Genomic DNA, 24,511 nt, shown 5'->3' with positions numbered 1-24,511 from the left:
GACAAAATGAGTAATATTTTACTAACAAACTCCCATTTCTTGTCAGCGCAGCAGTCTTCTTTTCCTTCCATGTCCTTCTAAAATCCACATCTCTTGCCAAGGCTTCCAACACCAGGGCTACTCCCTCCTTATCTATTCTTTGCATGGCTTTCCCATTATCCCCATTTTACAGATGGGAAAACAACTTGCCCAAGGTCAACCAGCAGGCCAGATGCTAAGCCAGCAACAGAACCCAGATCTCCTGAGTCCCAGTTCAGTGCCCTACCCACTAGGTGAAACTGCCTCCTGAATCAACAGAGCTGGGACTTGAAGCTGAGTCTCCCCCTTTCCAGCTGAATGCCCAAACCACTGTGCTACTGGCTACTCAGTGGTGGGTCTCTCTCTCTCTCCGTGGCAAATTTTGAAAGGTCTCAGTTTCATCCAGATATAGAATGGAAAAATTTCTGGGGGACAGGTAAACTGTTTCCTGCCCAGCTTTAGTGAACGTATTCAGTGCTCTGAAAATAATAAATAATACTCAGTTGGCTCTCTGAAGAGCTTTTGACAGGCAATTACCAGCAATTTATTATTGACAAACAGATCCGAGCTCAACTGCTTATTAAAAATTAACAAAAACACATAGATAGGGAAAATATATTGCACTTGGTGACTTCTCCCAACTTGAATTCCTCCTCTTCCTGCTCAACTCACCTGCTTTCATGTGCTTGTGGACCCCAGCATTATACCTGAGCAGAACACCATGGTGAGGAGGTTCCACCAGCTCAAAGAAGAGCTCTTCAGGAGCTGAGTCTGCGTCACTTACTGCCAGCTGTATCCCTGCATCGGGGGAATACACAGCACTAGTGTCGGAGCTGTAATCTGCTGTACAGCGAACTTTCCCTTAAAAGGAGCAGGTCTAGCATATGCAATTTTACATGTATTAAATGACAGAAATTAATGGGCTCTAACTGAGTTTGTATTTTAAAATTAATGTAATTCTCGAGCTCTCCTCCACACGAATGTCTAGGGGTCTGCCTGCCTGGAGACAATTTGTCCCTGGTGATGCTGAGATCATGCGTTCAAACGGAGACGTTATTGCCAATCAGCCTTATAAGTGACAGCTAGCATGACCTTCAACTCTGAACCATGTGGGAGGGGACCGCATCCAGCTGTTCATGCGTTCAGATGGCCCCATGACGTAGTGCGAGTGGGTCAGTGAGCCCGTCTATAACAATGCAAAACTTCCCTAGCCTAGCAGTTCTCAGAGACCAGGCAGTGTTATGTTCTATATTGCTAATACCGAGCCAGCGTCCACTCCCTGCCCCTGTGGCAATACAATGTGAGGGGGAGTGTGGGGAGCCCTCCTGACTTGCATAGCCCACCAGAGCAGATCAGAATGCAGCCCCTGGACTAGGCAGAACACAGGGACCGCAAACATGATGCTCCCTTAGCAGCAGTTCTGCCAAAAGGGGGAGAGGGTGGCGAACAGACGAAGCCATGGGGAAGGGGTACATGCTGGACCCTTCCAAGAGATGCAGCAGTTTGTGCTTGTTGAGCTCTTGGAAGGGAGGTGTTGGGTTCAGCACTGCCGCCAAAGCAGGTTGAGGGCTAAATGCCACAATCTAGCCCAGAGGTGGGCAAACTACGACCCGTGGGATCCTCCTGCCTGGCCCCCGAACTCCTGGCCTGGGAGGCTAGCCCCCGGCCCCTCCTCGCTGTTCCCCCTCCCCTGCGGCCTCAGCTCGCTCCGCCGCCAGTGCAATGCTCTGGGGTACGGGAGGGGGCAGATAGGAGGTGGGGGCCAGGCCACGACCCCCTCTCCTAACCGGCCCTCCATACAATTTACGAAACCCAATGAGGCCCTCAGGACAAAAAGTTTGCCCACTCCGATCTAGTCCCTAGCAAAAGAGATGGGCCCCCACCGGAATTCGAACCAGACGCATGTGCTGGGCTCATGGCGATGAACCCAGCCTGTTCAGCGCTTTCTCAGAGTAATCCCGTCAGTCGTGCTAGTTCAGAATAGTGACTTTGCTACACGCTCTCCTGGCTCCTTACCAATTGCAGCCTTGCCACCCTGGCTGACCTCCAGAAATGGAGCTGTGATCTGGAACACCGGGGGCTGCTCATTAGTCGAGAGCAAGTGAATGGTAAACATCAGCTCAGGGATGGTATGTTCTCCATCAGACACTACACCCAAATGTAAACACATCTGCATTAACGGATTTGTTTTAAACGACACATGTTGAAACGCACCTAAAAACGCATTCCAGGCTGTCTGCTTTTCACCACTCTTTTGTCAAGCCACAGCAGTTTCTTGCCTCATCCCCCTCTAATTACCTTCCAGACACAAGGCTACATAATCCAGAAATTCTGAAAAAACAGTGTCTTCCTTTATCCCTAATCCGTGCCTGGCAGTACTAACGTACTAGAAGAGCAGTGCTGACTCCATGTGTGCGTACACCTCTCTCTATCACAGGCTGCAGCCTGGAGCCAGAACACACATGGGTTATCCAGAATAAGGGATACTTGGCATGCCCATATTAGGCAGCACATTGAAAAGGCTTAAACAAGGTAACAAGGTATTACATACTTCAAATTATCTGAAATGTGTCCATACTACATTTAACAATCATTGAGTCAAACTTTGCTGTCCTCACTCATGTCAATGGGATTTTTGACCGAGTAAGACCTGCAGGGTTTGAATTAATGGTTAGAAAAGAGGTGTATCTGCTATTAAGAAAACCGACTCCTGGGTCTTACCAAGGAGTCATTGTCTTCCATGCATATTAATCCACAATTTGTGAAAACAACCGTCAAGTATTTCAGGTGCACTTTTACTTTCACAGACTTTTACTCAACACTCATAAGTCCTTGAAAGAAGAGCTGGGCGGGCAGCAGGCAGGCAGGGAGAGGTAAAGCAAAAGACATTAACAGGAAGGAAAAAGTACCATGACCCTTATGCCAGTGAAAGAATAGTGATTTATATACCTGTGAAACTGAAGTTCACTGACTTCGGGAGACCTGCAGGGAGGGAAACAAAGTAGAGCACTTTTATTACTAGCATAGGCAAAAACAGGGTCACATGGATTTAAATCCATTTTGTTTTCAACAAAAACTTGAGTATCTTTACTGACATTTTATGGAGGCAGCTTATTACATATGCTTCAATCCTGGGTGTTAACAGTCAGGAACTCTTGAGTTTTAATTCCAGCACTGCCACTTGCCTGCTGTGCGGCCTCGGAAAAGCCACCGAGTTTTGTGACTTCCGTTAGTGGTTGTTTTATTTGAGACATCTTGGCCTGGTTTCTGGAAATGCTGAGCACTGAGAAGTCCAACTGAACTGAATTCAGCTCTTCTAAAGCAGTAGGTACAAGACGTCCCAAGATGTCAAAATCAAAATCAGTGGTAACTTTTGAGAGTGTAGCAGTTAGCTCCCCTCAGTCTCAGATTCCCTATCTGTAAAACGGGAATGCTAATACTTCCCTACTTCCAGGGCTAGTGTAAACATTAACTGTTTGTACTATGCTTTGTAATTGTAAAGAACTTGGAATTTAATACAATTAACAGAGAAATGTTCTGCTATTCAATGCTGCAAGGCAGGCAACATTACAAAAGGGATTTGCATAAACTGGTGTCTGTATACCCTGGCAGGCCCGGTGATTTACTAATAATTGCTTCTAGGTTTCATTTCCTCAGCGCACACAGCTCTGCAAATCAGGGAGTGCTAATATTCACCATCATATTTCACTGACTGAGTCGAGTTCGCTGCAGACAGAGTGATGCTATTCTAATAAACTTGATTTGCACATTGTGAAAAGGCGGGGCGGGGTTTACCTGCCTGTACTTGCACCAGCCCTCCTGTGAGTTACTCATCTTCTGCTGTCTATTCAGAATGAGGCTCCAATAGTTAGAACACTACAGAGCACAGCCACCCATCATCAGTAAATACAGAGTTGCTCACTTGTTACTGAGTCAATTTCTACACCTTTATTTACAACAGAAAGTAGCTCAGCACATACAGACCATGAAGAAAAGCTACAGCAAAACCTCAGAGTTAGGAACATCAGAGTTACAAACTCAACCGCACACCTGATTTGGAACCGGAAGTACAAATCAGGCAGCAGCAGAGACACACAAAAAAGGCAAATATAGTACAGGACTGTGTTAAAAATAAACTACTAAAAAAATAAAGGAAAAACAGCATTTTTCTTCTGTATAGTAAAGTTTCAAAGCTGTATAAACTCAATGTTCAGTTGTAAACTTTTGAAAGAACAACCATAATGTTTTGTTCAGTTCCGAACATTTCAGAGTTCTGAACAGCCTCCATTCCCGATATATTTATAATTCTGAAGTTCTACTGTAATTGGTTCTATATGTAACAACCAGTGAATTAACCACTCCTATACAAACAGAGCTACTGTACCCTGTGAGGCACCATACACCTCTATGATAGAACATTAAAAAAACAATCATTTAAAACAGTAAGGGCTAGTTTGTGCCAGATGGGCATTGCTCTAAGCAGGGGAAATACAGAGCGTTACCTCATCCTCCCTGGCGCCCATGGAGCGACTGTGCATGAGGGAGACTTACTCTGTTCCTGAACTTCCCATGTGCGACTAGGGAGGCAACATCTTGGTATGAAGGGAAGGGATGGGCCATGGCTTGACTGCCTCTGTCTGGGGTAGTGTGCGAAGGGAGAGCACAGAGAATGCAACTGCAAATGGCTCTTGCAGTGGGTGCTGAAGCAGGGGAATGAGGGTCTCCCTCATCCTTTCCCCCACACCCATACAAGGGCCAACTTGAATCTATCCATGTCAAATTAAAACAAGTTTCTAAATATCACATGCTTTATTTCTCTTCTCATTCCACTGCACAAACAGAACATCCCGACAGACACTGAACGTCAGTAAGAACGCAATGATTTCTTGAGGAAGAAGGAACTTGTTTTGGCCCAACAGCCCTATACTGCATGCCTGTGCATTGTCGTCTTTTGTTTTCACTACACCCATTTAGGTTAACACACAGTTTTGGAAGACAGCCCCAGGCCAGGATGCAAAGAAAGCCCCCTCTTTCCATTTGGTTTATCTCCACATTATGAGGGACTCCTTTGTGTGGAGTTACAGGATTAGAAAATGATCAGGCCATAACACAACTTGAGTGGTTGAAGAACATTTTAAATGGTGCATCCTACTCTCATTCCACATGCAGAGCTACTCTTGATGCCAAGTGGACAACATGGCCCTACATTCTTTTTAAATGTACGTAATACACTTCGAAGAATGGTATTTAACATAAGGATTTGTCTCAGCTGAAAGAACTTGGCTGCATACCCTATTGGCATAAGGCCAACAGAATTATGCATGTAACATGATCCCACACTTCTCAACTTGCCATTCCCAAACTAGGGCCCAATCTGGGGCAAAGATCCAAAATATAGGAAAGTAACAGTTACCATCCATCCATCTACTCCAATACTCAATCTCTGAGAGTGGGTCAATGCCAGATGCTTCAAAGGCAGTCATGAAACTCCCATAATGCATTGAGCATTGTGCAATACTCTCCCATAATTAGAGATTTCTGTCATGAGTGACAAAAATAAAAGGTGGAATCCTGGAACTATTGATGTCAATGCCAAAAACTCCTATTGATACTTATGGGGCCAGGATCTAGCCCAAAGTGCAGAAAGTTGTGGCATCATTTTCCATGACACCCGTAGCATTTCGAACAATCTCAGTTTCACAATTCAGCATTTCCACTGTAAAGAGTTCACAGTAATTCAAGTCCTAATCCTGCTCCTGTTGAAGCCAATGGCAAAACTCGCATTGACTACATCTTCATTGTTTAATGGAAGTGAGTTTGGCCCATGACAGAGAGAACATGCTAGGTTTTTAGAGGGGAAGGCACACCCAGGTCTGTAATGGGAACTAGTAGAGATATTTCCACATTCTTGACACAGAGCTAGTGAAGTGCTGGTGTTTCTTACCAGCAAAAGAGAATGCCATAATCTCTCTGATGTGTGGAGCTGCAGTGGGTGGACGGTAAGCAATCTTGCCATGGTTTATATCCGCTTGCGTGAAATATTTGACTGGGGAGAGAGGCCTGTCTCTGTGCTCCACAATTCCTAGAGAGACAGAGAGCTCATGTTAACAAGAGGCATCCATTTCATTTTTAACACTAAACAATCAAGGCTCAGTCACTGTCCCTTCTCTCCCGTAGTATTATTTATGTCTTCAATGTTATCTCTGCTCACGTTCTCCAGAATGGGCCACCCGGCCACAGCTCATTTGGCTGCAGTCGCACACAGTACAGCTCCTTGGACCTAACAGAGGACACTGGGAATTAAACACAGATTTCTAATTGAGTAAGCGCTGCAGATGCTTATGGATGGAGAGGTGAAAAGAACAAAATCATTGGGTGCAGTGTGCAATGTATTCTAGACACTGACATTACAGAAAGCTGGCTGGGCACTGCTCACTCCTCTGCTAACTGAAGGAATCAGGTTGAGAAATACATGGTTTGAAAAGCATTGAAGGAGGAGAGAGAGATTAATAGCTGCCTGTACAGACAGATACTTTAGATAAAGCTAGAGAACTTAGAAGAAATGGCAATAAAAGCACAGAAGTCCTTAGCCTCCAGCACTAAGACTTTTGTTTAAAAAAAAAAGCATATTAATATCACATCTTGCCTTCATTTGGCTGCAGAGGTACAGTCACATTGAATACGATTTTCCCACTCGGACTCTCTGAGTCTACAAAGGAGAGATGATGCGGTTCAATCACTGTCACTCGATCCTCCAGTGCCTAAAAAACACATTATACAATGAACACAAAAGCCAATGGCACCTGGAGATTTGCTCAGAAACATAACGAATCAATTGAGAGAGTTGTTCCCCAAAGGAACCAGTCCTTAAATACAAGAGTCTCAGAATACCTGATCTTTAAAGTTACACATTTAGATCCCTGACAGCGATGTGCTGGGAGAGGCTTGGCCAAGTCACTTGATCTCACTGTGCCATCTGTCCAATGGGGCAATACTCAGCTACCTTTAGGAGATGCTGTCGGGTTCACTAGTGGTTAAAAGTACAGAAGTGCGGAAGGCTTATTCACCACCTATGACCTAATGTTGTAAACCAGATTGAGATTCTCACAGGGAAGGGACTACAGGAGTGGCCAGTATTAATCACTAAGGAGAGAGAGCACTTTATTTCACCATCAGTGATGAGTCTCCCTTTCTCCAGAGAACCAGTGGGAATCAGAGATTACCTACACGGAGATTTTACGTCCATGCAAGAAAGTTAAGACTCTCCCCTCCCCCCGCCGTCCCTTACACTCTTGTGCAGGCTATCCTGACCTGGGCTTGGTCTGGGAATGGAGGTGTGAACAGAGCTTGGCTCTGTCTGGGGACTGGTAGGCCAGGAGTTAACAGAGTCTTGGCTCTGTCTCCTCCCCCGGCCCCCCATCCAAACACACCAGCCAGTACAGCAGAGCTGACAGGGCAGGGTGTCACTGCTTGTTCCTGGCATGGCCTTGCTGCAGATTACTACCCCACACTGGAGCGAGGGGGAAGCAGAAAGGCGTATGTGCCTCAGAGCAGTACTCCTTATACATCCCCCCTCACACACACTTTTAGCAGAATGGATGAGGAAAAAATAATAAATGTGATTTAAAACTACTGGGTGAAGGTACAAGTCATTCCCTAGCCAGCTTATTGGTCTAGTCAGATATGTTTTGAGTGAATCTGCTTTTTTAAAAAAATCCTCAAAAATTTCCAGCAATTTCCATGGAAATGTCAAGGAATAGCAGCTTTTACTTTTCTATTCAAGCCTTTGAAAACAGCATACTGTTTCCTGCACTACAAGAACATTATCAATGCAACACTTCCAAAGAGCCACTGTGGTGTGTGAGCACACTGTACTGCATATTATATATATATATAACTTGTGGCTGTATGAGAGTCTTAATGCAGTGGAATTAACTAACATAAGAATGGCCGTACTGGGTCAGACCAAAGGTCCATTCGGCCCAGTATCCTGTCTGCCGATAGTGGCCAATGCCAGGTGCCCCAGAGGGAGTGAACCTAACAGGTAATGATCAAGTGATCTCTCTCCTGCCATCCATCTCCACCTACTGACAAACAGAGGCTAGGGACACCATTCCTTACCCATCCTGGCTAATAGCCATTAATGGACTTAACCTCCATGAATTTATCCAGTTCTCTTTTAAACACTGTTATAGTGCTAGCCTTCACAATCTCCTCAGGTAAGGAGTTCCACAGGCTGACTGTGCGCTGCGTGAAGAACTTTCTTTTATTTCTTTTAAACCTGCTGCCCACTAATTTCATTTGGTGGCCCCCAGTTCTTGTATTATGGGAATAAGTAAATGACTTTTCCTTATCTGCTTTCTCCACATCAATCGTGATTTTATATACCTCTATCATATCCCCCCTTAGTCTCCTCTTTTCCAAGATGAAAAGTCTTAGCCTCTTTAATCTCTTCTCATACAGGACCCATTCCAAACCCCTACTCATTTTAGTTGTCCTTCTTTGAACCTTTTCTAATGCCAGTATATTGGCATTAGAAAACTGCTGCAAGAGGTCACTAAGTTAAATACTCCATCTGGATCCTAAAAGGGCCCAGATCATTTCATGATCACCAACATCTGTATCTATTCAAGCTAAGTTAATTACATGGGCAATTAAACCCCCTGCTTTAGAGCATAAGATGATCACCTACTAAGGATCAAGACGAATTTTTTCCTCTCATTCACCATATTGTGTACAGTCTACTTACTATAATACCAAAAATATTATAATGGCATTATATAAATCAGTGGGATAGTCTATCCTAGAATACTGTGTTCAGTTCTGATTACTGCATAGCAGAAATAGAAGAGATTCAGAAAAAAGAAACTACAAAGAACAGAGGAATGGAAAAACTTCCTTATGAGGAGAGATTGAAAAGACTGGGAGTGAAATCCTGGCCCCACTGAAGTTCCCAAGAAAACTCAAATTGACTTCAATGGAGCCGGGACTTCACCCTGAAAATGTGTAGTTTAGAGAAAAAAATGAAGAGGGAACATGATAGATATATGCAAGATAATGAATATTACAGGTAGGTTTGGAAAAATTCAATTTTTATCTGTTAATAATAAATAATGATTTCACCGTACACACACAAAGCAGTGAAAAAATAGTTCCATTGATAACAATCCAAATTTACAGACAGGCAAAGTAAGAAAACTGCTGCTTGTGAACTTATTAGTGTCCGATCTTAATGTGTACATAAAAAGGGTTGGAATGCCAGTGTTAGTGGAGGATTTTTATTTCATATATTTTGACATGTGATGTTGACAGTTGATGTTTGAACTCTTATAAAGTTTTAATTTTTAGAACATCAATCTCTACTGCTATTAAATGCTTATTGTCTGATCCCTCCCATGATTTCCAGCATCTGCAAAAATTTCAATTGATAAACATATAAAAACAAATGCTTAAAAATAAATAATGATATTATCTGTCCAAACTATATAAAAATAAAAAAACGAATTTTGCCAAGCCTCGTTACCTGGAAGGTAAACTGAGGACTCATATTTATCCTTTCTTCTAATACAAGAAGGGGATATTCAGTGAAACTGAAAGACAACAAATTTAAAACTGGAAAAGGTAACTACTTCCCTAATTAATCTATTACTTACAGATAATATTGTGGCCAAGAGGACAGTAGGATTTAAAAAAAATATTAGACATATATATGGATAGGAGAACATATGCAATATTATTCAATGGGATATAAATAACTATATTATAGGTAGGACTAGTACCACCACCTATTACTGAGATTGCACAGTGCATCCCATATAAGACCCTATTTTCAGTTGCTTATAACTTTGCCAAACTTCAGTTGTTTGGACAGAAATTTTCCATGCTGGATGTCTACATGAGGCTTTTTTTTTTTTTTTTAATTTCTGCCAACGTGGTTCTGCCATTTCTAAGAACAATGCTAGAGGGGAAGTTTCTTGTGGCCCTTACTTTGACATGCTCTAGAGCCCCTATGCTTTGGATCAGGGACATGACTTTTGGGAGGGGTCCTTTGCGTACCTGTTACCATCTCTGTAAAAATCTGCCCACATCCAGTCAAGTTATAAGCCTTTGAAAGTTTGCACATGCTCACTAGAGACTTGGTAGAGCTTTACAGCTAAAATCTCTAAAGATTCCATTCTCACTGGGCATGTCTAAGCTTCTCACACCTTCTAGTGCTGTGCTTGGCCTGGGCATAAGTAGTCCCCACAGAGTGACTAAGTATGCTCCATCCCTTCACAAGACGCAGTACTTTCCTAGCATCTGAGTGCTCCACTTTGCGACCTTAATGATGTTCTTTTAATACAATATTTTGCTATGATTAGATAAGATAGATAGATAGATGGGGTGGATGGGGTAAATGGGGATAGGTAGATAGATAGATAGATAGATAGATACTTTCACGCTTTAGGGTATAAACCAACTACTAATAAATAAGATTGAGAAGAAATTTCCTCTATTCCATAATTCTCTAATCTAAAGGGATTCTTGTGCCTTCCTATTAAGCATCTGATACTGGCCACTGTCAGAGACAGACTACTAGACCAGATGGACCACAGGCGATCCTAGGATGTATCAGGGGAGGCATTTCCAGTAGAGAGAGAGAAGTATTAATGCCATTGTACAAGGCACTGGTGAGACTTCATCTGGAATACTGTGTGCAGTTCTGGTCACCAACATTCAAGAAAGATGAATTCTAACTGGAACAGGTGCAGAAAAGAGCTACTAGGATAACCTTATGAGAGGAGACTGAAACAGTTGGACTTGTTTAGTCTAGCAAAAAGAACGCCCAGGGAGGATATTATTACTCTTTACAAATACATCAGAGGGGTAAATACCAGGGAGAGTGAAGAGCTGTATAAGCTAAAGGACAATGTTGGCAAAAGAACAAACTGGCCAAGAACAAACCGAGGCTGGAAATTGGAAAAAGTTTGCTAACTGTAAGAGGGGTGAGGTCCTGGGTCAGCCTCCTGATAGTAGTTGTGGGGGCAAACAACTTAACTAGTTTAAAGAGAGAGCTGGACAAATCTGAGAATGAGATTGTGTGATGGGGTTGTTTGTGATGGTCGGGAGCAGGGCTTCCAGTTTCTGTCACATGTTCCTAAAGCTCATGCTTCAGGGTTTTAGCCAGCCACCTTCAGTGGTCAGGAAGGGATTTCTCCTCCCCCACCCTCACAAAGTGTTGGGTTGTTTTTTTTTTTAAATCTCATTCCTGTGAAGCGTCAGGACTGGCCACAGCTGGAGATGGCACACTTGATGGGGAAGACCAGGACTTTGTGGTGGTATTGAGAATTCTCTCTCTCGGGTGCTTGGCTGGCTGATTCTTGCTCACATGCTCAGGGTCTAACTGATCCTCACATGTGATGTCAGGAAGGAGTCGTCCCCCAGCTCAGATTGGCAGTGACCTTGGGATTTTTTCACCTTCCTCTGCTGCGAGTGGGTGCAGGTCACTTGCCAGGATCACCTGGGCATTGTCTCACAAGCATTTCGCTGCCACTGGGAGGGCCTTGGTCACTGGTGAACCTCAGTCACTCCTACTCTCTGCCTGTGGCACATAATAGCTAGTCCCCTATTGGCTGTAATACTTTGGTCTGATTTTGGTTGTTAGGTTAGCATGTGGGTGCTGGGTGTTGCCAGTGGCCTGTGATATACAGGACATCAGACTCCATGACCTGGTGGTCCCTTCTGTTCGTAAACTCTATGACGATGTATGGAAAGTTTCAGTATTACACAACTGGCTAGATCTATTATGAGGTGTGATTTTACCTGTCTCTGTAGTGTCAGATACTGGCGAATGCCGAAGGCAGGATTCTGGACAACATGGACTAATGGCCTAGGAGTCATGAGACCAGGATTCCATCACTGGCTCTGCCACTGCATGACGTCAGGCTAATTATATGTGCTTTCTGTGCCTCAGTTTCTCCATTTGTAAAACGAGGACAATGAAATTTAGCTACCTTTGTAAAATACTTTGAGATCCTCAGATGAAAAAGTGTATTGATTATCTTGTATGGTAAGCCTATCATTCCTACAGTATTTTCTTGTATCCAAGTACACAGCACAATGAATAAAAAAAGAGACAACTCAACCTTATGTCCAGCGCTCACTGTGGGAGTATATTTGTCCTCAGCCTACTTGGATTAAAGTTATAGTTTTGATGCTGCCATTATGCATCATTAAAGAAACATTCCTGACAGAATACATTTTAAAAAACAGCTAGGAGTAAAAAGCAAGAGCAAATTAACTCTAATATACACCATTCATTAAATAAATCAGTATTTTGGGACACTGTTCAACCCCACTGTTTTCAGCACATTTGCACAAGTTTACCTGAAAGGAACTTAGAAAACAATTCTGCTGATGATGCACATGAAGGAATAGAATTCAGCTGGCTACCTCTTAGCTACATTGGCTCTGCACAGCTAACAGAAATTGATGACAGTGAAAGTTCTTTTTGGCACTGACTCCAGCAGATATGGCTCTGAATGAGAACAAGTCTCATGATAATGATGGTGTCAATTTTACAGAGCCATTTTTTGGAATAAAACTGCACTTTAACCATCACAGAATTTCCTTCCACTCCACAAATCTGATCTCAGCTTACACTCAGCTAGTGTTTGCCATCAGAGAAGTTACATTCTCACCTCATCAATCATATCTTTTGGGGGAAGGTGTAACTTGATGCATAATTGAAAAAGGAAACATTATAGATACATGCCCAGCTTAATCGTCAACCTTTCACTTAACTTTCTTTGACCTTTCCAGTACAGATCAGTCAAACCAATCTTGTGTTGTAGAAGGACTTAGCATTGAGCTCATTCTTCAGCAAAGACGCCAGTCTAATTCTGAAGGAATTTAGACATTTGAAGAAGGATTAGCAGAACTCAATCACGCTGACATGAGAAGTGCAGTCTTTTTATGATGAGAAGAGTTAATGTTATGGTCCCTTTGTAATTGCCTCCAAAGCATATTTGTCTCACAAAGAGGCAGCATTTGCAGGTTGTGATGAGCCCCCTCAAGTAAAGCACAATATTTTATGACACTGTTGGATTTTGTGGTGTGTAATTAGCTGTAAAATCCAGCATTGCATGGAGCAATCGGACACCTCCCCCAGGAATCTTGTTTAAAAAAAAAAAGGCAAAGAGAAAAGATACGTTACCGAATACTGCTCCAAATAACAGCTTGAACAGATTTTATTATTGCCAGCAGAAGATTGCCCTTATTTTAAACCTTGATAAGATCACCGTGTTATGATGATCTCACTGATCCAAATTTCACCACTCCCTTCAGTTCCTTCACTCATTCCTGTCTCCCTACCTCACTGACCCCAATGTGTGGAATGAATTCCCTCCCAGACCTAAAGCCTTCCTCCCTCATTGCCACCCGGAAACCTATTTCTTCTAAGAAATCACATGCTAACTACTCTCTTCCATAGTATATCACTCACCAGGTTAGCACTTTACCTACCCAATATGAAACAGCAAGGACTCGGCACCAACCCCTATTACACATGAAAGGATGGTTCCAGGGTGGGGCTTGTGAGACCTGGCTTCATTTCCTGGCTTCATCACAGACTTTCTGTGTGACTTTGGGCAAGTCACTTAAGGGCCAGATTTTCAAAGGTATTCAGGTGCCTAAAGATGCAGATGCCCAAAGAAGCCTAGTGGAGTTCTCAAAAGCACCATGGTGCCTAATTCTCATTTACTTTCAATTTCAGTGGGAGTTTGGTACCTAAGCGTTTCTAAAAATCCCACTTGGCATCTATCTGCATCTTTAGGCACCTAAATAGCTTGGAGAAGCTGGCCCCAGTCTCTCTGCTCCTTAGTTCCCCCTCTATAAAATGGGCATAACAGCACTGCCCTACTTCACAGAGGTGTGGTGGGGCATGCAGAGACCGTGCTAATGGGGGTTGCATAAGGATCTACAACAGGCAGATCTAAAGTTATCTCTATCCTCCCCGTGTCTATCTGAAAGGTCGTTTGGGCCAGGACTCTGTCTTTATCTGGGTTTATGACAGAGTCAAGTATGCCCTAGTCACTTAACACATCATGAATAAAGAATTAGCAGCTAATAAGGTCAGACATGCCTGTGCATCTCATTCAGATGGCTAGCCCTGGTTCCCAATGCCAGGCATCATGAACCCCTGCCTACAGCTCTGATCTTCTCTCCCAGCCCCTCCACTCAGCAATGGCATTTCTCACAGGCAATTCCAAGCCATCTCCCTTATGCTTAGAACGCCTGCCCCAAAGTTAGACTAACACGACTACCCCTCTGATACTTGCCCCAAAGTTGTTCACCAGGCCACCTTCAAATCCCTCCTAATGCCTCACTTCGGCCATCTTGTCTGTGAGCAAGGTGGGGAGAAGGGCAGGGAAAATATACCTTTTAGCAGGTAGCAGAGCCATTGAGATGTCCACATGCCTTAATCACCACATGACCTTATTACAACCCACGACCAACTTGTCTGTTTATGACCCTCACTTGCTGGGTCACGTTGACTCTCTGTGGCACAGACTGGGTCTTTACTTATCTTCATAAGGGAATGTCACAGGGCAACTGGTCCCTTTAAAAGGAGATGGGCCAGCTACACCTGGCCATAATTAATTAGCTGCTTCCAGCCTGAGGTGGAGGGACTAAGGAGAGTCCGGTGACGTCTTAATGGACATATGGGCCTTATAAATGGACTGAGAATGAGATCAGTCTTGAGGTGGAACCACAGGGAGTGGGCAGGCTTCTGTGGAAGGCCTAAGCCAACGTCTGCAGGAGATGAAGTACTCCCAGAAAACGAGCGTGGCAGCCCTGTGCTCTGTACCACAGCAAGGAAGGACGCAAGGAACAGAGCCCAAAGTGGCTGAGAACAGTACTCCACAGGAACCAGCCTGGGGACCCAGTGCTCTGTCCCAGAGCCAGAATAACTCACACAGGTAGCCAAAAAAGGGGCTGGGAGCAAGGCCCAGAGGGTGGGCGAAGAGGCAGAAACCTTTTTGTTTGTTGAACTGTTGCTACAGGTTTGCTTGTGATTTGGCCAGAGGGCTAAGTCCCACCTCCAGCACAGACGAGCATGTGGAGAGCCGAAGAGACCCACCTCAGAGAAGGAAATTGCTGGAGAGCCAGCTGTACCATGGGTGGCCAGCAGTGTGTGCTATGGGGTAGCTATGCCCCTACAACAGGTACCCAGTACACTTCTGAGCATATTAATAACAACGTCATTAAGCCAGTGTCACAACATCTTTGCTCAGTGCTGTCAGGGGTTGCACAACCCAACATCAAGACAATGATGCTGAATTCTCCCTGAAGATACTTTGAAATGATCTTAAAATCAGGGTCATGCTGAAAATAACAAGAGTGAGTAGCAATCCTACACTTCAGAAACAGGCTGTATGGACCAAATTCAGCCCTGGTGAATCAGGTACAGGTCCCACTGAATCTAATGGGAACTGCATCAATTTATGCCAAGGCCGAATCTGGCCCAATTTGTAGAAGGTCTGAGTTTCTCTGTATTCATCACTGCACCATGAACTTCCTACACTGTGCTACACTTGTGGATCTTGATGCCCACTGACTTAACTGAAAAGACTCTTCTTGACATCAGTGGGCTTTGTATCAGTCTGCATTGAGAAAGAAACAGTCGAACTAAGGTCTATTTGTTGGCATAAAGCATGGGTCTCAGTGGGTTATGCTATCACCAGAACTCCAAGGAGGATTCAGGTATATAACAGCATTCTGCTAGTTCACAGGAACAGAGCAGACAGCAGAAAAAAGCAAAAATATATGCCATATACACTACATACACCTGCCAACCCCTCCGAGGCTTGTTGTGTGTCTAATTTAATTCCCACCAGCCTTGCAGGCATCTCTTCAAATTAAAATGATTAAGGAAACAACTGCATTAGATTACATGAAACAGTATAAAAACGCAATATTTACTTCCAGTGCCAATGCTTCAAAAAGAGTAATTTACAATGGAATGTAATAGACATGTCTGAATGTTTTAGGAAAATATTATAATAAATGTTTCTGGTGTCAGACTGATGGATTGGAACTTTGTCATTGTGAGCGGACTGTGATCTTTGTAAATATGGATTGCAGTGCACTTACTCATCAGATCTATTTGTTATTGTCTCTCTAACCCAAAGCTTTTTGCCTTTTCCCACTGTAATGGTCTCTCTAATACATGGGGTTTTAAGAACTGGGAGAATTCTTTGAAAAGATGTTAAAATGTAGTTTCTTCCTTTCTCTTCTTTATTAAGAGCCTCTACAATGTACAACTGTATCTCCATCACCTCTATTCATATTGATTTTCAAATTTTTTTTTTTACATTTCAGCAACTAAGCTGACTATGATTCATTTCTCTTTTCTTTTTTCTACTATGCATCCAGCTGTATAGCATTTTTTCTTTAAACTTCCCTTGATCCTTGAATCACGTACAATGCACAGGCTGAACAACATTAAGAGGAAGCAATATTAAATAATAATTGTTCTGTGGCAAAGTCTGGTCTCTGTGCACTCCCATAACGAGGAGGAAAAATGCAATGACAATTAGTCAGTGGCTTTGGGATAGACTTACAGTCATATGGAGAGAGGACCCAAGTGAGAGCTGCGGTGCTTCAGGTATCTGTGGGAGAATGGCAATGTTGAACATGTGGGTCTCCAGGTGGGTTTGTGGAATAGCAGCACTAGATACCTGCAAATGCAAGATCGTACAAATGGAATCCTGATCACAATTCATTCGCAACGATGAAGAACTGCTAGTGTTTGAAAACACAACTGCCTTTCGAGGCCCTTCTCTTAACTTCCCCTACTCCTCCTTCTAGAGTGACTAGACAGCAAGTGTGAAAAATCAGGACGGAGGTGGGGGGTAATAAGAGCCTATATAAGAAAAAGACCCAAAAATTTGGACTGTCCCTATAAAATTGGGACATCTGGTCACCCTACCTCCTCCTGGCTTTGGGAGGACAAGTTAGGGGCTGATCCTGAGAACACAAGCCAGCAGTAGAACTAGGTGATAAATGCTGAAAAAAATCATACTGTACCTTCAACCAGATATCTCTTAGGGCTGCTTCTCTGTAATCCAAATGCACTCACATAGTAGGTGCCAGACTGTACTGTGCTTTGATACAATATACTACCAAGGTTAAGGCTGCACAAGATGACTTTGTGCTCCACACTGGAAGATAATCCATACCACCATCCCAATACCAAGATGGAATTAATATCTAACTCATCACAGACCAGTTGCAGTTGCTGCTTTTTTTTTTAAACAAACACCACTTGGATCCAGCAAAATTATTTTTACAAAAAATTAAAAACACTGAAACATAGCGTAAAAACCATGCTAGAAAAGCTTATAACAATCCTGAAATTCGGCAACCGCCCTTAGCTCTCATTACCTTCCCTGTTCAGCACCCCACATCGGTGCTCAACACCAGGGAAGGATTAGGCCCCAGTGTGTCCTTGACTTCAACAGAACTTAAAACAGTTTGCTGAGTAAGAATGGACTTAACACTCGCTTCAATTTGAGAATGTGCATGAAAATGCTCTGTGGAACTGGGGCCTAAAAGAGTAAAACTGAAATGAATTTAGTCACTCGCAGGGTCTGTTTACGTTGATGTCATTTGAACTACAATTCCCAGAGCGCTGTTGAAAACACATAAGCCTGCCTTTTCTAGGAAATCACAATCCACTGTTCTGCACTCAGACAGATGTATTATGATTTTCTGATGTGACACCACACACTGTAGCTTTTCCCTATAGGGCTCCTCATACAATTATTGTCACTGCACCAAGAAACTAAAAACAAACGTCTGACTCATGCAAAAGCCATATCCCTAACAGCAACAGAGCAATTAAATTAAAGATTAGCTTGCTCAACATCTGGCACTCTCAACTTCCTCATTATCACTTATGTTAATTACTTCAGAAATTACCTTAATTGCCTGTCAGTAATAGCTTCTAGGTTGTAAACCAAATGTAACAAATATTGTACGCAAATGTTCATGTTGACTTAGCATTATGGGAGACTGTTAAACTTCCCAAGCAAAATGCACGGTATTGTCTGAGGGATTTTATGATCTTTCTGCCTGCTGGGATGGTGGGGTTTATTGTATTATAATGGCTGTTGGGGTGTATTTTGTGCCTTTTTGTCTATATATACATTTATTGATGGAGTGAGAGGTGCAGTCTATTATGAAAATTAAATTATTACATGAGGGAACCCTAGAAGAGAGATGGGCACTTGGCCTTTTCAAATCTAACTCAACTCTCAAAAAAATCCACTCGCTGCTCAGAGTAAGCACAGTACGTTTGGGGAGGACATGCTGCATTTTTCATACAATACAAAGAAGTTAAATTCCTGCTTTACGTGCAAAACAGAACTTAATGCTGGAGTCGTGAGCCACAGCTCCATAACTGCAGCAGCAAATCTCGAGGTGATGCTTTTCTCAGGGATGAATCACCTAGATATAGAGATATACATATGGGAGGGGGCCTGGGCAGAGGAAAACTCTGCAACCATCTCCTCATGGAGTGTTGTTTCCTTCTCTTCCTTTTGCTCCCCACTCAGTCATTCCCAGGACATCGCCTAAAGCACAGCTGCCCCCTGGAAACTCCTTATCTTGAAGAGGGTTCCTATTACAAGAGAGGTTACAGAAAGATAAGAGTGCAATAAGCCGTGTTATGTCTTTCTAGTGATGTCTGCGGGGCTGGTGGGGAAAATACGTCTCCTGGCCCCACCGCCCTATTCCCTTCCAAACCTGGTCTGCCTGGGCGCCAGCCCCAGACCTCTCCCACGCACCAACACTGACTCTATGAAAACCTCCACCTCAGGGTTCCTGAAAAGTGAAGTGCCCTGATCATCGGCATTTTTAAACAACAAATATTCTGTGTAGATCCAAGCATGTAAGGGGAGGAGGATACTATCACTACCCCAGCAAGCATCAGTCTCTGGGCACACTGCTCCTGTCTGTAATGAGTCTGCTGTTTTCATTCTCATGGCATTCCTAAGCCAGGCCATGCACATAGAGGCCATTGTGCACCTGTTCACTCTGGGGACAGTCACTCTCTCACACCTTTTTAATGACTTTACTCCTCCATCTCCTGCCTACAGAGGCTACCAGCTGGATATTACTACTGGAGTGGTGCAATTTAGCTTCCTCTCAAGAGTCTACTCCTCTTTGAGATGGACATAGAATCAGACAAACTTCCAGGAGTTGGCAGTCCCTTAGTATGTCGCTTGAAAGGTAATTTTCCCTAGATCTGCAAAGTGGTCTGTGACTTTCCGAATGAGGTCAACATCACTGTACAAGAGCTAGCCTAATAAATCAGCTCTGCAGATGGATACCTCTACTACTGCGGTCATTGCAAGGGGCCAAATCCTGCAGCTGGACAAAACACTCTTTAGCATCAGTGGGAGTTTTACCGCATTAAGACTAAGATTTGGTCCTACCTACAGGGAGTCTTTTTATGATTAAACCTTTCGGTCACCAGGCACAAATATTGATCCTGATAATGGATAAGACACAGCAAACAGAGTAAGTCTCATAGGAAAAATAACAGCTGCCCTAGGACAGATGGCAAGACAGGCAGTACCTGGAAATAGAATGAGTCGCTCTCCGCCTGGGATCCAGAGTGCCTATACCAAACAATGCCTTCGTTGATGTCCTGCTGGGTGAAAGAGGTGGTTGGCGTGACGGATCTTCCATCAGGCAGACGCTGCCATGTGTCAGCTGGGCCATCTGCTGGCATTGGAACCAGAAGAACCACCTCTCCTGAGAAAGCCGAGGTGAACGGAGAGAGGCCATGCATGAGACAAGGAGGAGTGTGTGTCCTTTCCCACAACCAATGTGCATTCAAAGGGAAAACTCTTCACCCACTGGCAGCCTCTTCTGTTTACTAGGCTGGCTCTAGATTAGAACACTCCTAAATCACCAGCCTCCAAACACCCCTGGAAAGTAGGGGAATCCATTTCTGGAGATGGCTGACAGGCACAGGGAAGATTCCAGAGATCACGTAGGCTGAGCCAGCAACCAAACCCACGTTTCCCAAGTGCCAGTACACTGCTCCTAGACCACTCTACTTACTCCTATGTGTTGAGAGAGCTGACTCTCTTTAAGTGTTTGTGTCAACATATGGAGTGCACTTGAATTCTTTCTGGCCCAGTTTGTTTGATGCTTTTGTGCACCTTTTAATCCCATAATTTTATTCTTTACTAATTTCATTAAACAGAAATATTCAGCACATATAGAAATGCTGAACTAATACATTCAAACACCCAGTATTATTAGCTGATGTAAAAAATCTGCAAATCTATAGCATCTAGTCAGAATAATATTCAGTTTCAAGATCCCCTCAAATCACACAGAAAACATTCTGCTTATATCGGCTTTTACACACAGCCAGACAGATCCTCAGCTGATGTAAATTCTCCTAGCTCCGCTGAGTTCAATGCAGCCATGACAATGTTTATCACTGGAGGCTCAATCCTGTTATTGATCAACTTTGACTCTCCAAATACATATAGAAGATTATTATCCCTTACTCAAGTTGAACAACATTTTACTCCATGAGTAGCCCCACTGACTTCCATGAGACTACACAGAGTCAAGTGCTACTCACTGAAAGGGCATCCAAATCTTGGTCCTAAATATTTTATTTATTTTATTGAGCAACACAACTCAGTTTGCTCAAAATCTCATATATAAATATAAACAAATCAAACAAAAAACTTATGGAAAAAGACACTGTCAGGTCAGGGTGGATGAGAGGGACAGCTCAGTGGTTTCAGCTTTGGCCTGCTAAACCCAGGGTTGTGAGTTCAATCCTTGAGAGGGCCACCTAGGAATCTGGGGCAAAATCAGTACTTGGTCCTGCTAGTGAAGGCAGGGGGCTGGACTCAATGACCCTTCAGAGTCCCTTTCAGTTCTGTGAGATAGGTATATCTCCATATATTATATGACATGCATCCGACAAAGTGGGTATTCACCCACAAAAGCTCATGCTCCAATATGTCTGTTAGTCTATAAGGCCACAGGACTCTTTGCTGCTTCTCCATATATTATATTATAATAAATGATAAAACATCTTTAAAAAGTAGATTATAATCTAACTGGTAATCTAATAAGAAACCCATGTGATCTTAAATATCTTTGCATCGTCTCTCCATGGGTATTAGGAGGTTCTCTTGGGATTCATGCATTCTTAACCCTGCATCCATTCTGACTAACGTAAATGATTCTATTACGCTGAAGGTATAGATTCCTTTGGTCAGTATCTTCTTATAAATGTTTTTGCAACTGACAGTGCTATTCCCATACGGCTGCTGTGTCTATTTAATCTAGAATTTCTAAATTATTTCAAAATGCAAACACCTGGGTTAAATAACCCCACACACTTGGTAAATCAGGTATATATTCAATAATGTCAGAACAAAACTTGGTCGCATGTCCAGAATGATGGCTCAACCCTGCATCATTGACTTCAATAACAGTTTTTCTGTTAATTGCAATAGGAGCATTATAGAGATTTTTCCTAATATTAATGGGTTCTATATCACATTTTGTATACAGTTCTAGGGCTGGATCCTCAGCACATATAGTTTAATCAATTTTAAGGACAGAAAGGACCATTGTGACCATCTGGTCAGATCTTCTGTATAACATGGTACATCTGCACTGCACACTAAGCCCAGATCTGTGGGACCCGTGCTTGCAGACTTGGTGTTTCCAACCCCATGCTTGAGTGTCCACACTGTATTGTAATCCTGGCTTTGCAACCACTACACCTGGGTCTCACAGCAATGCTAACATGTCCACACTGCACTATGCAGACCTTTGGTGTATGGCCTGACCTGCATCCACACTGCAAAATGACCGGGCTTGGACCTGAATTGCTGCGTGACTCAGACTCTGACCTACCCTCTTAGTGGGGTCTTAAGAGCAGGGTCCTGAGTGTTTGCTGACTTGAGTCAGACAGATTTATGTGTGGATGTTAAGGCGTCTTGGGCTCAAACTGGAGTCAGAGCCTGGGGTTAGCGTGCAGTGTAAACATACCCACGCAGACCACAGGATTTCCCTGAATTAATTCCTGTGTCACATGTAATAGCTGTGGCTGAACTAGAGCAGATCTTTTAGAAAAACATCCAATATCTTAATTTTAAAACAGTCGGTGACGGAGAGTCCACCACAACCTTTGGTAATTATTCCAATGGCAAATTATCCTCATTGTTAACACTTTTCACCTCATTTAGGGTCTGAATGTGTCTGTCTTCAACTTCCAGCTATTTGATCTTGTGATACCTTTGTTTGCTAGAATGAAGACCCCTCGATCAAGCTTCTTTTCTCCAGGTAGGTACTTACAGACTGTGATCAAGTCACCCTTGACTCTTCTCTTTGATAAACTAAACAGACCAAGCTCCTTGAGTCTTTAGCTATAAGGCATGTTTATCAATCTTTTGGTTATTCTTAGGGCTCTTTTCTGATGAATCTCCAAGTTTTCAATGTGCTTCTTGAATTGGGGACACCAGAACTGGACACAGTATTCCTGACTTCACTTACGTCAATGGAGCTATGGTAATTTATACCAGTTGAGGATCTATCTGGTCCTCAAAATTTAATTTTATTCATTTGTTTTAGAGTTATATATAATCTGTACTAATAATTACATATCATCCTATGTTTTAGTACTCATGGATACAAATGTAGTCTGCACGTATGGCAAACTCCAACCTCCTACTGAATAATCTGTATTTAAATGTGCATTCCACCTCTCTCTTGACCTTTGAAAATATCCCTTGTAGCTACCAATCAAACCCCACATAAATTATTTAGTTCTTTTTGTAGAAATAATAATTCTGCTTTGCAAAATATTCATTTTAAACTCTCTTAGTTCACTTCCCAAAATCGCATTCAAATGATGTTTGAGTAATAAAAAAAAATGCAGGCTGGCATGCCGTGTTTCCGTTTTATCACTATGTGACACTCTGTACCTTAAAGTAGCACCCTGGAATCCCCATATTCATCATTATGACATGATTATGATAGGTTTTGCACAATTCATGCCTTGGGGGGTATCATTTGAAAAGTCTTGATCTGTTGAACATTAATATCCTTTTGGATTGTATGTGCTACATTATACGAGCAGTTATGAAGCATAGCAATGTGTGTTACTGAAATATATTGTGAGGTTGGAAGACACCCACAGCCAGCTCTCAACTGCAACAGAGGACCGACCAGACACGTGTTGATGGCCCATTAAAGGGAATCCACTCTCCCAAGGGCCATCCCAGAGACTTCTCAAGAGGGTATGTATGCAATGGAGACTGCCTGACCAATGAAGGTTGCCTAACCACCACGTCACAGCAAGGTCTTTCTAGCAAGCAGGAAGAAGATACAAAAGGAGAGACAGAGATCTCATCACTTGGCCTCTCTCCCCCACAACTCAACACCTGGAAAAGAATGTCTAAAGACAAAGACTTTGAACTGGGGAAGGGTGGTCCCAGGCTGGAAGGTAGTCCCAGCCTGTATACTGAGGAACTGTAACCTGCTTGTACCAGGGTCAGACATTGTTTGGTTCAACTCTTGCTTAGACTAAAAGTTTAGGATTTAGAATGCATGTTCAATTTATTTTCTTAAGTTAACTATCTCTGACTTATAGGCCTACCACTTATAGTCACTTACAATCTATCTTTCTGTAGTTAATAAATCCGTTTTATATTTTACCTAAAACAGTGTGATTTGGCTGAAGTGCTTGGGAAATCTCAGCTCAATTTACAAAGGTTGGCGCGTGTCCATTCAACACTGAGGGAGTGGCCAATTAATGAACTTGCACTGCCCAAGGAAGCCTTGAGCAGAGCTGGATGGGACAGTGCTGTGGTGCAAGGCTGGGGAAATGGGAGGAATTGGCTGGAGCCTCCCTACTGGTGATTCATGAATGGCTGGGACATCATTCATGTAACTCAGTTCAGTGTGTCCCTTCCTGTGGATGTCGGTGTCAATGCAGTGCCTGTCAGAGTGTTATAGCTTGACATCAGCGTTACAGCGTGAGAGGCAGCTCAGGTTGGTGAGTTTGGAGGGCTCAGCCGTCTCACAGTCCAGGTTGCATCCGGCAACTCCGTCACATGCTGACAACTACATTAATATTCCCTTAGCAGCATGGTCCTTCAATCTAATGACAGGCCTGATTCCGATACCTTTACTCACGTGAGTCAGTCTCTTTGGATGCCCAATTCCCATTCATTTTACTAATATTACAGACCTGGAGTGAAATCCTGATCCTACTGAAGCCAACTGGAGTTTTGAGACTGACTTCAATTGGGCCAGGATTTAGCCCCTGGTGTTGCTATTCCCCCACAAATCATAAGGAAGCATCAACAAATATAAATACATAGATGGTTCATTTCTAATTGGTCTGGAACAACAATAAGCTGGGACTAGAAAATGCACACAAGTTTCACGGATCTGG

General features: G+C 43.1%; 1 protein-coding gene across 1 annotated transcript in view; it reads right to left on the bottom strand.

Moving 5' to 3' along the window:
• Positions 1–24,511, bottom strand: part of FRAS1 (Fraser extracellular matrix complex subunit 1) — a 319,392-nt gene that overhangs the window by 74,936 nt on the left and 219,945 nt on the right. The window contains exons 32-38 of the mRNA XM_050945248.1: positions 19,643–19,821; positions 16,623–16,739; positions 6,665–6,779; positions 5,963–6,100; positions 2,968–3,000; positions 2,035–2,166; positions 691–816 (exon numbers count right to left, since the gene is read on the bottom strand). Coding sequence (XP_050801205.1) covers positions 691–816; positions 2,035–2,166; positions 2,968–3,000; positions 5,963–6,100; positions 6,665–6,779; positions 16,623–16,739; positions 19,643–19,821 — 840 coding nt within the window. The remainder of the gene's footprint in view (positions 1–690; positions 817–2,034; positions 2,167–2,967; positions 3,001–5,962; positions 6,101–6,664; positions 6,780–16,622; positions 16,740–19,642; positions 19,822–24,511) is intronic.

The sequence above is a fragment of the Gopherus flavomarginatus genome, chromosome 3 (assembly GCF_025201925.1).
Source record: "Gopherus flavomarginatus isolate rGopFla2 chromosome 3, rGopFla2.mat.asm, whole genome shotgun sequence".
Taxonomy (NCBI): domain Eukaryota; kingdom Metazoa; phylum Chordata; order Testudines; family Testudinidae; genus Gopherus; species Gopherus flavomarginatus.
The sequence above is the reverse complement of the archived record's forward strand: the minus strand, read 5'-3'. Positions and strand labels throughout refer to the sequence as shown.